The sequence below is a fragment of the Trichechus manatus genome, unplaced genomic scaffold (genome assembly GCF_000243295.1).
Source record: "Trichechus manatus latirostris isolate Lorelei unplaced genomic scaffold, TriManLat1.0 scaffold00077, whole genome shotgun sequence".
Lineage (NCBI taxonomy): Eukaryota > Metazoa > Chordata > Mammalia > Sirenia > Trichechidae > Trichechus > Trichechus manatus.
In genome coordinates this window covers 10,977,147-10,993,540 of record NW_004444013.1, presented here as the reverse complement: position 1 = coordinate 10,993,540, position 16,394 = coordinate 10,977,147, and the positions used below count along the sequence as shown (strand labels likewise).

Sequence of the window (16,394 nt, the reverse complement as noted above, 5' to 3'; positions counted from 1 at the left end):
AGACTAACAGTTATTTCACCAAACAGGTGGCAGGGACACACCGTCTTCTTAGAGCCCCCAAGGCCCTGACCCCATCCCCAGAGGGGGAACCAGAGGCGGTCAGACTCGTTCCACCCGCACCGCACACACAAGGGCCCCAAAGAGCTAGACAGACAGACGCCGAATGGAGCCCAGCCTGCTCCACGTGGCCTCGGGTGATGGTCCCACCCCGAAGGGCCGGAAGGCCGGGGATTCTGCTCGCTGTCCCCTCAGACAGCTATAAATGCCATCTCCACAACCAGGACTCCAGACGGCACCTCCAGCCCTGCACTTCCCCAGACTCCTTTCAACTGCACCCTACCTGGCCCAGGACCCCCATGAGCCTGCTCCCCCTACCCCGTGTTCCCACTGGGTCAATGGGGCCACGCACTGCAGAATCCTCCGTGACGGCACGCTCTCCCCCCTCTTCCCTACAACATTATGGCTCCCAAGACCTCTCCCTTTAAAACACTCTCCAAATCAACCTTTCCACTCCGATCCCACACCTGGGCCAGCCACCACCTCTCTCACCTGGATCCCACCAGTGCCTCTGGCAGGCCTCTCTGCTCCCGCCCCCACCCATACTGTCCTTCACAGAGCCCAAGGGGCCTTCCAAACAGACGCTGGATGCTCACTGCCCACACGACCCCTCAAGGGCTCCGCCACACTCTGCAGCTGTCTATGCGGTGGGTCCCTGTGAGCTCTGGGCCTGGATCTCACCCCCGTGCTTGGCCCACTGCCCACGCCCCAGCCTTGTGCTGCTCCTGGAAAGCCCTGTGAAGCCCACCTCAAGATCTCTGACCATCCATTAAGGTCTGAGTTCTGTCTCCCAAAAAGATATGCTGAGGTCTTGACCCCGGTCCCCGTGAACATGACCTTGTTTGGCAATAGGATCTTTGAAGATATTACCATTTAAGTAAATATAAGGTCACAGTGGAGTAGGGTAGCACTAATCCAATATTAGGGGTGTTCTTATAAAAGAAGGAGGCTTGGTGGTGCAATGGTTAAGCACTCGGCTGCAAACCGAAAGGTCTGCGGTTTGAGCCAACCAGCTGCTCCATGGGAGAAAGATGTGGCAGTCTGCTTCCGTAAAGATTACAGCCTTGGAATCCCTATGGGGCAGTTCTACTCTACCTTATAGGGTCGCTATGAGTTGGAATCGCCTCTATAGCAATGTGTTGGGTTTGAGTCTTACAGGAGAAGAGACAGAGGGAAGACAGCCGCGTGAAACGGAGTGAGGCTGCAGCTGCAAGCTGAGGAACATCTGGGACCACCAAAAGCTGAGAGACAAGGAACGATCTTCCCTTTTGGAGAGATCATCGCCCTGCCAAGACTCCAACTTCAGACTCTCGTGTGACAAATTTCTGTCTTTATACTATCTACATGGGATCAAATTGACAACAGCAACTCAAAAGATTAGACAGGAAGCTCGGGGGGCAGTGAGTTTGTGTTAACAGTGGAGGAACAGAAAAGGAGGGTGAGAATGGCTGCATGACTTAAAGAACATAATTGACGTCATGGAATTGTTTATGTAGAAACTGCTGGGTGGGTGTATGTTTTGCTGTGTATATTCTCAACAACAACAATAAATTATTAAAAAACAAAACAAAAATTTCTGTTCTTCTGGGCCAGCCGGTTTGTGATGCTTGGTTACAGCAAGCCCTAGGTCACCCATATACCCTCCTACCCAGAAGACACCCCCGTCCTTCTGTCTTTCCATTACTTCACCTGGTTTCCCTTGTCCCCACACACCTGCCACCCCACCCAGCGCTCAGGGACAGTGAGTGAGCGAACGGGCTGTATACGGCCACTGCTGGCCTCCCACCTCCCCAGCTCCTTGGTCTCCCTGGACACAGTGAGGCTGTCAGAGGATGGGAGAACAGCACATGGCCAAGGGCACCAGCAGGCCCAACATGGTCGATCTGTCCCCCCTCACCAGGGGGCCCGGACAAGTCACTGACCCTCTCCAGACTTAGCCTCCTCAGCGGAGGGTAAGCAGGCTGTGAAGTAGGGGTATAGGTGACAGGCTAATATGGACAGCCAGCACGCTGTTCTCTCCTCTGCCCTCCCGGTTCCTGGCACAGGACCGCACACAGCAGGTGCTTAATAACAGCTGAAGCAACTCGGCACAAGGCACCTATGCCCCCTGGCTGGGATAGCTGACCATGGGTGAGGGCTGCCTCCCCACCAGGGGTGGAGGTTCAGCCTCGACATCCCACCCTCAACGGACCTGAGCCAGGCCCAGGAGAACTCGGGGCCGGGAGCCAGCCGGCCGAGCCTCCAACTGCTTAGGGTGAAGTGAGGCCTGTGGGGGTGATTGGGCTTGCTGGGGCCCCTCCCTTATGGACACAGCTCTGGGTGCTGGGCGACAGGCCCCAGGGCCATCCCTCTGGACCATAGCTCTGGCTAGGGGGCAGGGGGAACAGGCCCCTTCCCTCTGGACCACAGCTCTGGGTGCTGGGGGGACAGGCCCCAGGGCCCTCCCTTCTGAAACCATGGCTCTGGGTGCTGGCATGGGCAGGGGATGGGCCCCAGGAGCCTCCTTCCTGGACCACAGCTCTGGTGCTGGGGGGAGAGGGGAACAGACCCATTTGGACTGTAGTCACTCACATCTGGTCGCAGGGCAGCGGACGCTCGGGGGCCTCCAGGTCGAGGCTGGGCTCGCTCACAAAGATGTCCCCTTTGCAGGTGACGGACCAGATGGCCTGGGTGGAGGGGCGGCCGTGCACCCTCCGGCTCTCGCAGCAGGACAGGCTGAGCAGGGCCAGCTGGCAGGGGGAGATGTGGTCAGTGGTGGGCAGGGGCAGGCACGGGGTGGGCCAGGCACGCCCCCTGCCCACTCACCCAGTCGTTCATTTCCTGCTCGGTGGCAGCGGCCAGGCGTGCGGGCCACCTCTGCCGGGTCCTCTCGGGCGTGTACAGGGCGAAGGAGTGCTTGGCCTCATTCAGGACAGGCACCAGCACCGTCACCTCATTAAGGAACAGGTGGATGTACTGTCCAAAGAGCAGGCGTCATCAAGGAGAGATGGGACATTGCTGGGCAGCACACCCAAGCTCCCCGCTGGGCTGGGCCACAGCCGGGGGTATGGGGACCCCACTACGGGGATGGACAGGGACTGGGCCACCCTAGGGGTCACCCCTGATTCTACAGAGTTTGTCCTAGGGGGCCTCCTGTGGGCTTTGGTGGTGAGCTATGGAGCCATGTTCCAGCATGGAGACCATTCTTGATGAATAAATGTCATATTTACATACTGTTGTTGGAAGGAGCCCTGATGGCTTGGTGGTTAAGTACTTGGCTGCTAACCAAAAGGTCAGCAGTTCAAACCCACAGTGCTCCACAGGATAAAGTTGTGGCAATCTGCTTCTGTAAAGATTAAAGCCTTAGAAACCCTATGGGGCAGTTCTACTCTGTCCTTTAGGGTCACTATGAGTCAGAATCGACTTGACAGCAGTGGGTTTTATGGATTTATTGTTGGTTACCGTTGAGTGGATTCATTTACAGATTACAGGTATGATTCTGGAGTTGACCAGGGTACTCTGAAATTAGACTGACATGGGTTCAAGCCCAGCCAGCCTCCCACCAGCTGTATGGGAGGTGACAGACTTTCTCTTGTGCAGCCTGGTTTCTCATCTGAAAACCAGAGCCTGCTGGCTGTTGCTGGGAGTGTGGAGAGAACCCAGCGAAGGCTCTGGGAGGGCCAGCACACAGCAGGCCACGACCAGGACAGGGGACTGTGGTCACCACAGAGGGGGGCAGCGGTCACCATGGAGAGGGACAGTGGTCACCACGGAGGGGGGACAGTGGTCACCACAGAGGGGGGCAGCGGTCACCATGGACGGAGACAGTGGTCACCACGGAGGGGGGACAGTGGTCACCACGGTCACTGCGGTGCACTTTGTAAACCACAAGTCGCGGAGCCTGCACTGAGCACTTGGGGTCCGGTGTTCCTGGCCCACTGCGCTGACCCTTTCCTGTGCACCCTTCCCGGGATCCCCCTCCCCATGCATGCCCCCCAGCCCTCAGTGCCCCCTCCCTCACACCCCCCAGCCCCATGCACCTTCTTCTCCTCGTTGACCACGTAGTAGATGAAGAGGATGCTGTCCCGCACCCCGTCATGCCCCGTGAACTGCTCCAGCGCCACGCGTACGTCCACCCACTTGTGGGGCTTCCAGTCGCACCACCACTGCAACGCCCCCGTCTTCACCCACACCGACTGGGGTGCAGAGGGGGAGTCACAGGCAGGCCCCGGGGTCCCATCCCTGCAGACACAGACCCAGAACCACCCTGCCCTCTTCCACAGGATGCTCTGTGGGGAAGGCTCAGCAGCCTCCGTGGGGGCTCCCACTTGGCCTTGGCCCCCCCAGCTCCCCTTCCTAATAACAACACGGGGATGTCATGGGACACCGAATGGGTGCCAGGTCCCAAGCCAGTGCTGACGATGCAGCACCTAACACTGCTAGCCCAGCTCCGGTCCCATGGTCCAGATGGGGAAACTGAGGCTCAAGGAGGTCCTATGCTGTGTGCAACGTCACAGAGTGAGTCAGTGGCAAAGCTGGGATCCCAGCCCAGACCCTGCCCAGCCTAGAGACTGTGTTTGGCCCAGAGCAGCAGGGCGCTGCAGCCCCACACCTCTGGGAGATCAGTTACAAACTTCACATAACCCTTCCATCTCCCCAGCTCAGCTGTGGGCCCTCCAAGGGTGGGTCAGCTGTGGACAGCCTCAGGCGGGGACCCGTGGCTGCCCTTGGTTCTGTCCCAGCTCATGTGGGCACTCAGGCTGTCCTTTGGTGGTAGAAGGACCATCAGCCACCTCCGACCACTCCCGGCAGGAGGCGTTGGTCTGGCCCCTGGGGCCACGAGGGCCTGCAGCTCTGTAGGGCCTGAACTCGAGCCCTTTAGGAAGGGTCAAGCAATAGACTGTGTGTCTTCATGCCTGAATCCACCACAGGCCTGGATGGGGCCATTCATCCCCAAGATGGGCGGGCAGAGGCAGGGAGCCTCGTGTTTCTCCCACCCCTGGGAGGCTGGCACACAGCAGGCACTCCGTGGATGCCCACGGGGACACATGCATGGGGCAGCACCATGCACCTGCTCCACGGCCTGCTCGTAGTGCCGGAAGTTCTCCAGCTCCCGCTTGGTCCGCTCCGTGAGCTGCTGGAAGATCTGCTTCCTCCAGGCAGCGGTCTGGGCTGGCGTCACAGGCGGGGCCAGTGTCTGCACGGCTGGGGACAGGCCTGCAGGGCCCGCGGGGCCTCAGTGCCACCACTCCAGCCACCCCCCCAACTGAGGCCCATCTTTGGACCAACACCAGCCTCCTTCCTCCACCCTCCCCACTACGCCCAGGCAGGCAGAGACCTCAGCAATTTTTACTTTTGTGCATTTTTAAATCACCTCTTTCTTGCTAAAAAGCTAGGATCTCTGAAAACAGCCTCATAACACCCCCATATTCACCCTGACAGGCAAGTTGCTGTCCCCTCACAGTTTAGCCTCGAATGTGACTATCACTGCTGGGCCGGGGAGAGGGGTGCGGCGGGCAGGGGTGCCCGGCTGCCCTCTGAGAGCTTCAGGCAGCTGGCCTGACTCAGAGATATGAATGCGGGGATGTGAACTTGGGAACTCGGGGGTTGGGCAGCTGGGTGAAGACAGCAGAGTGCAGCCTGCTCAGAGCCCCTGGGACGTGTCCCATCCCTAGCCCTCCTGCTGCGGGCACCACCTTCTGCTCCACGCTCTGGGTCCCCAGCCACCCTGGGCAGGGCCGCTTACCTGAGTGGGCAGAGAACCACTTGAGTGCCGTGTGGGCCTCCACAGCGCAGCCGCCTCCAGACACCCAGGCCCACAGCGGGTGGTCGTCGGTGCTGTAGGGCTCCTCCAGGCCCAGTGGCAGGAGCCCCAGGGAGGAGAGGCCGGGTGGCTCAGGGAGGCCAGGTATCGAGTGGCCAGGCACCCTCCGAGGCTCCTTCAGGTCGATGTTGGTCCAGGGCAGCTCAGCCAGGGTGGAGACCGGTTGGGGCCGAGGCTCTCCACCTGTGCCCTCGGCCTGGCTGGCCTTCTCCTCTGCTCCGGCTGTGGGCCTGCCAGGCCCTGGTCCCAAGACTGGGCTGCCCTTGCAGCCCCCGGTGCTGTCCAAACAGTCTGCAGGGTGAGGCTGGTCAGGGCCTGGTCGATCCACTTCCGAGGAGGCGTCGGTGTCACTCGGGGCGGAGGACTCAGCACTGCCCCTCACCTCATCACCAAAGAAGCAGCCGGCGCTGCGGACAAAACAGGCAGGCCTGTCACTCCCCACAGGAGCCCACCCTCCGCCCCGTTCCACCCTGACCAGCTGAGTGACCTTGTGTGGGCCACCACCTCTCCCACTCCTTCTTCCTCTGAAAGTCAACACGTTAGGACCGACCTCCCAGGGAGCCAAAACACCCGGGCCATCCTCAGACCAATCCAGTCAGCGTATCTGGGGGTGGGGAGCTGACATCAGCATCATTTTTATCGTGGTAAGATGTTATGTTGTTGGATGCTGTCGAATGGATTTCGACTCACAGCGACCCCATGTGACAAAGCAGAACTGCCCGACAGGACTCTCTAACCTGTAATCTTCACAGAAGCAAATCACCAGGTGTTTCTCCCTTGGAGTTGCTGGGTGGGTTTGAACCACCAACTTTTTGGTTATCAGCCAAGCGCTTAACTGTTGTACCACCAACAGCTCATTTGTGGTAAAATACACATAGCAAAAAACCTACCTAACCGTTCAAACATGTACAATTCAGTGGGGTTGAGTACATCCACGATACTGTGCAACCATCACCACTACCTAGTTCCAGAAGTTTCTAATCAACCCACATGGGAATCCCATGCCCCGGAAATAGTCACTCCCCAGTCCCTCCTCCCCCGGCCCCTGACAACCACTCATCTGCATCCTGTCTCTGTGGATCTGCCTATTCTGGACATTTCATATGAATGGAATCGTACCATATGTAGTCTTCGTCTCTGGCTTCCTTCACTGAGCATAATGCTCATCCATGTTGTAGCATGTATGAAGATTTAATTTCTTTTTATTGCTAAATAATATTCCATTTTATGGATGGGCATTTTGTTTATCCATTCATCTGGTGATGGACATTTGGGCAGTTTCCAGCTTTTGGCTGTTGTGAATACTACTGCAATGAACAGTGGTGTATGCGTATCTCTTTGAGTCCCTGCTTTCAACCCTTTTAGTTATATACCAGGAGTGGAATTGCTAAATCATGTGGTAACTCTGTTTAACTTTTTGAGGAACCTCCGAACTGTTTTCCACAGCGGCTGCACCATTCTATATTCCCACCAGCAATGCATGAGGGTTCCAATTCACATCTTCACCAACACTTGTTACTGTCTTGTCTCTTCTATTATAGCTACCCTAGCGGGTGTGAAAGGAGCCCTGGTGGCACAATGGTTAAAGCACTCGGCTGCTAACTGAAAGGTTAGTGGTTGAAACCCACCAGCAGCTCCACGGGAAAAAGACATACGATTTGCTCCTGTAAAGAGTTCAGCCAAGGAAGCCCTGTGGGGCAGTTCTACTATGTCCTTATAGGGTTGCTATGAGTTGGAATTGACTCGACAGCAATGAGTTTTTAAAGACTAATGATGTTGAGCATATTTTCACGTGCTTACAGGCATACTGGTTTTATTGTGGTTTGCTTAACTGTACTTTGCAGGTATTAGGTTTTTTACAAATTGACGGTTTGTGGCAATCCTGCATTGAGCAAGTCTATCGGCACCATTTTTCAAATAACCTGTGCTCACTTCGTGTCCCTGTGTCAGATTTTGGTAATTCTCGCAATATTTCAAACTTTTTCATCATTATTGTATCTGTTATGGTGACCTGTGATCAGTGATCTTTGATGTTACTATTGTAACTGTTTCGGGGTGCCACGAACCACACCTATATAAGATAGCGAATTTAATCGATAAATGTTGTATGTGTTCTGATTGCTCCACCGACCGGCTGGTCCCCCAACTCTCTCCCTCTACTCAGGCCTCCCTATTCCCTGAGACATGACAATATTGAAATTAGGCCAATTAATAACCCTTCAAGTGAAAGGAAGAGTCACACATCGCTCACTTTAAATCAAAAGCTGGAAATGATTAAGCTTAATGAAGAAGGCATGTCAAAAGCTGAATGGGCCAAAAGCTAGGCCTCTTGTGCTAGTTAGCCAAGTTGTGAATGCAAAGGAAAAGTTCTTGAAGGAAATTAAAAGTGCTACTCCAGTGAACACACGAATGATAAGAAAGCAAAACAGCCTAATCGCTGATACGGAGAAAGTTTTAATGGTTTGGATAGAAGATCACACCAGCTACAGCATTCCCTTAAGCCAAAGCCTAATCCAGAGCAAGGCCCTAACTCTTTAATTCTCTAAAGGCTGAGAGAGGTGAGGAAGCTGCAGAAGAAAAGTTTGAAGCTGGCAGAGGTTGGTTCATGAGGTTTAAGGAAAGAAGCCATCTCCATAATATGAAAAAGTGCAAGGTGAAGCAGCAAGGGCTGATGAAGAACCTGCAGCAAGTTATCCAGAAGATCTAGCTAAGATAATTCATGAAGGTGGCTACACCAAACAACAGATTTTCAAAGTAGACGACACAGCCTTATACTGGAAGAAGATGCCATCTAGGACTATCACAGCTAGAGAGGAGAAGTCAGTGCCTGGCTTCAAGCTTCAAAGGACAGGCTGACTCTCTTGTTAGGGGCTAATGCAGATGGTGACTTTAAGTTGAAGACAATGCTCATTTACCATTCAAAAAATCCTAGGGTCCTTAAGAATTATGCTAAATCTACTCTGCTTGTGATCTATAAATGGAACAACAAAGCGTGGATGACAGCACATCTGTTTACAACATGGTTTACTGAATACTTTAAGCCCACTTTTGAGACCTACTGCTCAGAAAAAAAGATTCCTTTCAAAATATTACTGCTCACTGACAATGTACTTGGTCACCCAAGAGCTCTGATGGAGATGTTTATTAATGTTGTTTTCGTGCCTGCTAACACAACACCCATTCTACAGCCCATGGATCAAGGAGTAGTTTTGACTTTCAAGTCTTATTATTTAAGAAATACATTTTATAAGACTATAGCTGATAGATCTGGGCAAAGAAAATTGAATACCTCTGGAAAGGATTCCCCATTCTAGATGCCATTAAGAACGTTTGTGACTCATGGGAGGAGGTCAAAATATCAACATTAACAGGAGTTTGGAAAAGGTTGATTCCAACCCTCATGTATGACTTCGAGGGGTTCAAGACTTCAGTGGAGGAAGTAACTGCAGATGTGGTAGAAAGAGCAGGAGAACTACAATTAGAAATAGAGTCTGAAGATGTGACTGAATTGCTACAATCTGACGATAAAACTTCAACGGATGAGGAGTTACATCTTATGGATGAGCAAAGAAAGTCGTTTCTTGAGATGGAATCTACTCCTGGTGAAGATGCTGTGAACATGGTTGAGATGACAACAAAAAATTTAGAATATTACATAAACTTAGTTGATAAAGCAGCGGCAGGGTTTGAGAAGACCGACTCCAATTTTGAAATAAGATCTACTGTGGTTAAAATGCTATCAAACAGCATCACATGCTACAGAGAAATCTTTCGTGAAAGGAAGAGTTAATCGATGTGGCAAACTTTATTGTTGTCTTATTTTAAGAAATTGCCACAGCCACCCCAGTCGTCAGCAACCACCACCCTGATCAGTCAGCAGCCATCGACATCGAGACAAGACCCTCTACCAGCAAAAAGATCACAGCTCGCTGAAGGTTCAGATGATGGTTAGCATTTTTTAGCAATAAAGTGTGTTTTTAATTAAGGTCTGTACTTTTTTTTTAAGACATAATGCTATTGCACACTTAATAGACTACAGTATAGTGTAAACATAACTTCTATATGCCCTGGGAAACCAAAAAATTCATGTGATTCGTTTTATTGCGATATTTGCTTTATTGCGGTAGTCTGGAACTGAATCCACAGTATCTCTTGAGGTATTCCTGTATTGGCCATTTGTATATCCTCTTTAGAGAAATGTCCATTCAAGTCCTTTGCCCCTTTAATTGGGTTGTCTGCCTTTTTATTGTTGAGTTGTAAGAGTACTTTATATATTCTGGATACTGCGCAGTGGTTAAGAGCTCAGCTGCTAACCGAAAGGTCAGCAGTTCGAATCTACCAGCTGCTCCTTGGAAACCTTATGGGGCAGTTCTACTCTGTCCTACAGGGTCGCTATGAGTTGGAATCGACTTGACAGCACAGAACAACAAGAAGAGACCCTTATCAGATGTATGATTTGCAAACATTTTCTCCCATTCTGTGGGATGCCTTTTTACTCCTTTGATAGTGTCTTTGGATGCACAGAAGTTTGAAATTTTGATTAAGTCCAATTTACCTATTTTTTTCCTTCGTTTGTGCTTCTGGTATTACATCTAAGAAACCACTGCCAAATCCAAGATCGTGAAGATTTGGCGTCGGTAGTTTTTTTAGATGTCTCAGTTGATTCCAACGTGCTGTCCAGTTGGAGGGGACTATGCTAGGTGGAGTGTGAGCAAGTTGCCCAGGTCGGGGACTCAATGGGTGCTGGAGAAGCCCCTGGCGCCATCTTCCCAGCCCTCTGGGCTGGGGAAGCAGAGAGGTGTGGACCAGGCCTGGTAAGGGCTTGAGCTAAAACAGGAATGTGGCCCCTGCAGAGTCCTGGGCCCAGGCTCCCCGAGCAGGTGAATCCTGCTGTCAACCCTGTCTTAGAGGTGGGGAGGCCCAGCTCCGACGTGAACTACCTGCCTGGGCTCCTAGGACTAGTGGACAGAGCTGGACTCGACCAGTCCCCTCAAGTTACAGCCACCAGACCAGCAGCAGCAGCAATCACCTGGGAACTTGTTAAAAATGCATATTCTTGGGCCCCTGACCAGACCTGCTGAATCAAACTGTAATTCTGAACCATTAGTGGGCTGTGAAATCAATACCATTGTTTGTTGTTAGTTACCGATGAGTCGACTCTGACTCATGGCAACCCCATGTGTGCAGAGTAGAACCACTCCATCGGGTTTTCAAGGCTGTGATCTCTTGGAAGCAGACTGCCAGGCCTGCCTTCCGAGGTGCCTCTAGTTGGGTCTGAACTGCCAACCTTTTGATTAGTAGTCCTGCACTTAAACTTCTATGCCACTTGGACAACAGACTTGCTGAATCAGAAACCCTGGGGTGGGGCCTGGGAATCTGGGTCTGAACAAGCCTCCAGGTGAGGGGCTTGTGCTCTAGCCTAGGGACCCTCCCCGCTCTCCCTGCTTTCCTATGACAGGGGGACCTCAGCCTCAAAGAAGTCTTTCCTCCTTCAGACGGTGAGACTTGAGAGCTGGCAGGCCAGCCCTGCCTGGGGACGGTGCTCTGGGCTCGCGGGAGACCCCTCGGGCTCTCTTACTCACCTCACAGGCCCCCTTTCCTCCCCACTCAGCCCACAGAGGGGCTGAGCTGCTTCCTTGGAGCTGAGCCCTGGGCTGAGGTGGCAGGAGTTCAGGTGGTTGTTACTGGGTGCCATCGAGTCAATTTTTAATTCACAGTGACCCCACTGACAAAGCAGAACTGCCCCATAGGGTTTTCTAGGCTGTAATCTTTAGAGGAGCAGATCGCCAGGTCTTTCTCAAGCAGAGCTGTTAGATGGGTTCAAATGCCAACCATTTGGTTAGTAGCCAAGCGCTTAACCGTTGTGCCACCAGGGCTCCTTAGGAGTTCAGGAAAGGGAGAAAACCTGCACCCCAGCCCTTTGTGGGCAGGAGTCTGGTGGTCCCTGCCTCAGACCAGGCCCACCATGGGCAGGTGGAGGCCTCACACCAGCAGCCCATTCCCCCCTCCATCCCAACTCACCTGAGGAGGCTGGATGAGCTGCCCGAGTGTGACCGGTCACACTCCCGGCCGGCAACGATGGCTTTCCATGTCTTCCCACTGAGCTCGCTGGGGGTGACACCCTGCCGGAAGTACATGGCCCGGTCCTCGCAGGCGATGCCCCAGACCTGGAACAGAGAGAGGCCTGTGGGGTTGGGCGCCGACAGAGCCCCTCCCTTCATGGGGTGGGACGCGTGTGTAACCACGAGCAGGCGTCCCCCTCATCTGTGAGGCGGGGTGCACGTGTGCATGTTGGGGCTGGGAGGGTCACCTGAGGGTGGACATGGGACGGTATGAAAGTTGAATGCAAGAAAGGGAGCCCAGGAAGGGGCTGGGGAGGCACCAGACCAGGGGGAACCAGGGAACGATCCAGGGACCCCATCCTGGCCCCCAGTGTCAGGTGAACTTGGGGCTCTGGGGTGACTGGGTCCTGAGGTGGGGGTGGTGCTGGGACTCAGAGTCTACCGTGTCCATACCTTCCACATAGCGTCTGGCCCAGAGGGTGGGCCCGGTCTTTTTTAAGATGCACAGCAACCTCCTGAAATCCCGACCCCACTTTCCACAACAAATGGCCTGGCAGGCTTTTTTTTTTTTTAACTGTGATAAGTATATAGGTAACAGAGCATTTCTACGATCTTCACGTGTACAGTTCAGTGACATTAATTACGTTTACTATGTTTTTCAACCATCTCCATTAACCATTCCTGAATTCTTACATCACCCTTAACAGAAGCTCAATGTGTCCTAAATGGGGTGTCTTCCTTTCCCCTCCCTCCCACCTACCCCTGATGACCACTCATAGGATTTGGTATCTTTACACTTCCTGGTAGGCATCTAAGCCCCTGCCTTGGTGCTGATGAAGGCAGCTATGCTGGGCAGCCGGAGGGCCGAGGGCAGGTGGTCCGAGAACTGCCCGTGTCAGGCCCCTCGCCCGCGGCCCCACTGGGGGCTGAGGCAGCTCCTCCACTTCGTGGGGGCAGGCCAGCTCCATGCTCAAGCTGTCGGCTCCCCAGACTCAGTTCCCACGTGCTCCAGCAGGAGCAGTCTCACCGCTGGCCACCAGCCCTGCAGCCCTCTGGCCCATGTGTGCCTGGGTTGCCAGGGTGAGTGGGATGGGGGTGCAGGGGCACAGGAAAGACCAGCCCCACACCTGGGAAGAGCTTATAGTACAGTGCAATGGGGGAAGGGTCCTCTCCACATCAAGGGGCTACCCATTGTATCCGAGTGTTCACCGCAGCACTGTTCACGGTAGCCCAAAGGTAGACACAACCCAAGAGTTCACCAAAGGATGAAGGGATACACAAAATATGGTACATACATCCAGAGGAGTATTATCTGGTCACAAAGAGAAATGAAGTTCTGATACATGCTACCACACGGACGAACCCTAAAAGCCTGATGCTGAGTGAACATTATGCTGACTCAGGACAAATACTGTATGACCCCAAGTATATGAAATATCTAGAACAGGCAAATGCATAGGGACAGAACGTACCACAATAAAATCAAAAAAATAAAGCCCTATGGAGCACAGTTCTATTCTGACATGCATGGGGTTGCCATGAGTTGGAATCGACTCGATGGTAAGTGGTTCAGTTTTGGTTATTAAGCTTTTGCAGTTGGAGTTATGTTTTGTGCCTGTTTGCTGTGAAGAGGTTGAGATGGTGCTCAAGCAAGCCCAGCTGTCCCTGTGTTACACTTTGTTGTTGTTAGCGGCCATTATGTCAGCCCCAAGAACTGGTAACAACGACAACAGTAAGAACAATAAATATTGTCTGAGGGACTACCATGTGCCAGGGGAAGAAAAAGGAGGCTGCCGATGCAGAGTTGTAAAAGCGCCCGAGCCTCCTCAGCTCCGAGGAGAGATGCGCAGAGCACGCTATGAGAAGCTGCGCCTGTGAGGGTCAGCGTCCTCCTTCCCCACTGACACCATGCTGAGACACGAGGCCCGTCCATCTGACTTCACCTTCACATTCCTCCATGGAGCCCTTCCAGTGTCAGGGGGCACAGATCCGTGCTCACCCCACTGCTCTGAGGGTGACTGTGGTCCTTGGGGAAGTGACTTGGGACAAGTGGGGGCTCCAGACCCTGGGGGGGCAGTCCCTGGGTGCCCTCGCAGGCTGGGAAAGCACAGGTGTGCAGGACAGCATGCCTAGGGGTGGACTGCGGGAAGCCGGCCACGGGCCCAGCCTGACTCTCTGCACCAAGAATCCCCATTCTGAAACCTCTGTGCTCGGGAGCAACTGCCCTGGCGCGGGGGAGCTGTGGGCTCAGAGCACCGCCCCTGCACACCTGGTGGCTGACCCCTGGGAACTCTGAGCACGGCCCCTTGGAGCCTCAAGCTCAGGGCACCGCCCCTGCAGACCTGGAGCAAGAGTTCTGAGCACCACTTCTGCACATCTGGTGGCTGACCCCCGGGAACCCTGAGCACCGCCCCTGCACCTGGTGGCTGACCCCGGGAGCCGCCTGCCTTGCACACCTGGTCGTTGAGTCCCACGTTCACCATCACCATTTCTCCAACCATCTCAATCCAGCTGGTGCCACAGGGATTGTGCGAGTTGACGCCTCTCCGGAACCACACCTGGGAGAATCAGAAATAAACATGCCTCTATAGGGGAAGTCAACACAACTTGACCAAAGCAAAGTCATAGGAGCTCCCTAGATACATCCAAACACCTTGAGGGGCTGAGTTACTGGGGCTGAGGGCTGGGGACCATGGTCTCAGGGGATATCTAGGTAAATTGGCATAACATAGTTTATAAAGAAAATGATCTACATCCTACTTTGGTGACTAATATCTGGGGCCTTAAAAGCTTGTGAGCGGCCGTCTAAGATACTCCACCCCGTTTGGAGCAAGGGAGAATTAAGAAAACCAATGATACAAGGGAAAGATTAGTCCAAAAGGATAATGGACCACAACTAACACAGCCTCCACCAGACTGGGTCCAGCACAACTAGATGGTGCTCGGCTACCACCACCGACTGCTCTGACAGGGATCACAATAGAGCATCCCGGACAAAGTGGGAGAAAAATGTAGAACAAAATTCAAATTCACCAAAAAAAGACCAGACTTACTGGTCTGACAGAGACTGGAGGAAGCCCTGAGACTATGGCCCCCGGACACCCTGCTAACTCAGAACTGAAGCCACTCCTGAAGTCTACCTTTCAGCCAAAAATTAGACAGGCCTATAAAACAAACAATAACATACGTAAGGAACGTGCTTCTTAGTTCAATCAAGTAGACAAGATCAAATAGGCAACACCTGCCCAAAAGGAAAGATCAGAAACCAGGAGACAGAAAAACTGGACGAATAGACACGGGGAACCCAGGGTGGAAATGGGGAGAGTGCTGGCACATGGCGGGGACTGCAAATAGCACAAAGTAATCTGTGGATAAATTTTTGAATGAGAAACTAAGTGGCACTGTAAACTTTCACCTAAAGCACAATAAAATTAAAAAACAAACCAGAAAAAGATGAAAAGAAAGAAATGTGCATCCTTGGAGGCCTACAGAAAGAAAAGGTTTACTTTTGTTTTTTTAAGGCTCAGGGAGAACATTTTTTTTTTTTTGGTCTTGGACCTGATTTTTATTTATTTTTCCTTCTGTTTATTTTTTTTTATTGTTGTAGTTTAAATGAAATTTACATTTCAAGTTAGTCTCCCATAAAAAACTTATACATACAGTATTATGTGACCCTAATTGATCTCCCCATACTGTGACAGCACACTCCTCCTTTTCCACCTGATTCCCCATGTCCATTCAACCAGCTCCTGACCCTCTCTGCCTTCCCATCTCACCTCCGGACAGAAGCTGCCCGTTTAGACTCTTCTATCTACATGAGCTAAGAGGCACACTCCTCACGAGTATCACTTTATGTCCCACAGTCCAGTCCAATCCGTCTGAAGAGTTGGCCTTGGAAATTGTTTTAGTTCTGGGCTGACAGAGAATCCAGGGGCCATGCTTTCCAGGGTACCTCCAGTCTCAGTCAGACCATTAATGGTCTTCTTACTAGAATTTGAGTGCTGCACCCCACCTTTCTCCTGCTCCAACAGGGACTCTCTGTTGTGTTCCCCGTCAGGGTGGTCACTGGTGGTAGCCGGGCACCATCTAGTTCTGGTCTCAAGCTGATGAAGTCTCTGGTTTATGTGGCCCTTTCTGTCTCTTGGGTTAATACTCTCGAGTCTTTGGTGTTCTTCGTTCTCCTTTACTCCAGGTGGTTGGGACCAATTGATGCATCTTAGATGGCTACTTGCAAGCTTTTAAGAGCCCAGACGCCACTCACCAAAGTAGGATGCAGAACATTTTAATAAGCTTTGTTATGCCAGTTGACCTAGATGTCCCCTGAAACCATGGTCCCCAGACCCCTACCCATGCTACTCTGTACCTCAAAGTGTTTGAATGTATTCAGGAAACTTCTTAGCTTTGGTTTAGTCCAGTTGTGCTGACTTCCCCTGTAGTGTGTGCTGTCCTTCCCTTCACCTAATTCTTATCTA

At 52.7% G+C, this 16,394-nt stretch overlaps 1 protein-coding gene across 1 annotated transcript in view; it reads right to left on the bottom strand.

Moving 5' to 3' along the window:
- TECPR1 (tectonin beta-propeller repeat containing 1) overlaps nucleotides 1-16,394 on the bottom strand; it is a 51,304-nt gene that overhangs the window by 10,090 nt on the left and 24,820 nt on the right. The window contains exons 8-14 of the mRNA XM_004380860.2: nucleotides 14,379-14,480; nucleotides 11,882-12,027; nucleotides 5,783-6,267; nucleotides 5,108-5,253; nucleotides 4,077-4,232; nucleotides 2,863-3,012; nucleotides 2,629-2,786 (exon numbers count right to left, since the gene is read on the bottom strand). Coding sequence (XP_004380917.1) covers nucleotides 2,629-2,786; nucleotides 2,863-3,012; nucleotides 4,077-4,232; nucleotides 5,108-5,253; nucleotides 5,783-6,267; nucleotides 11,882-12,027; nucleotides 14,379-14,480 — 1,343 coding nt within the window. The remainder of the gene's footprint in view (nucleotides 1-2,628; nucleotides 2,787-2,862; nucleotides 3,013-4,076; nucleotides 4,233-5,107; nucleotides 5,254-5,782; nucleotides 6,268-11,881; nucleotides 12,028-14,378; nucleotides 14,481-16,394) is intronic.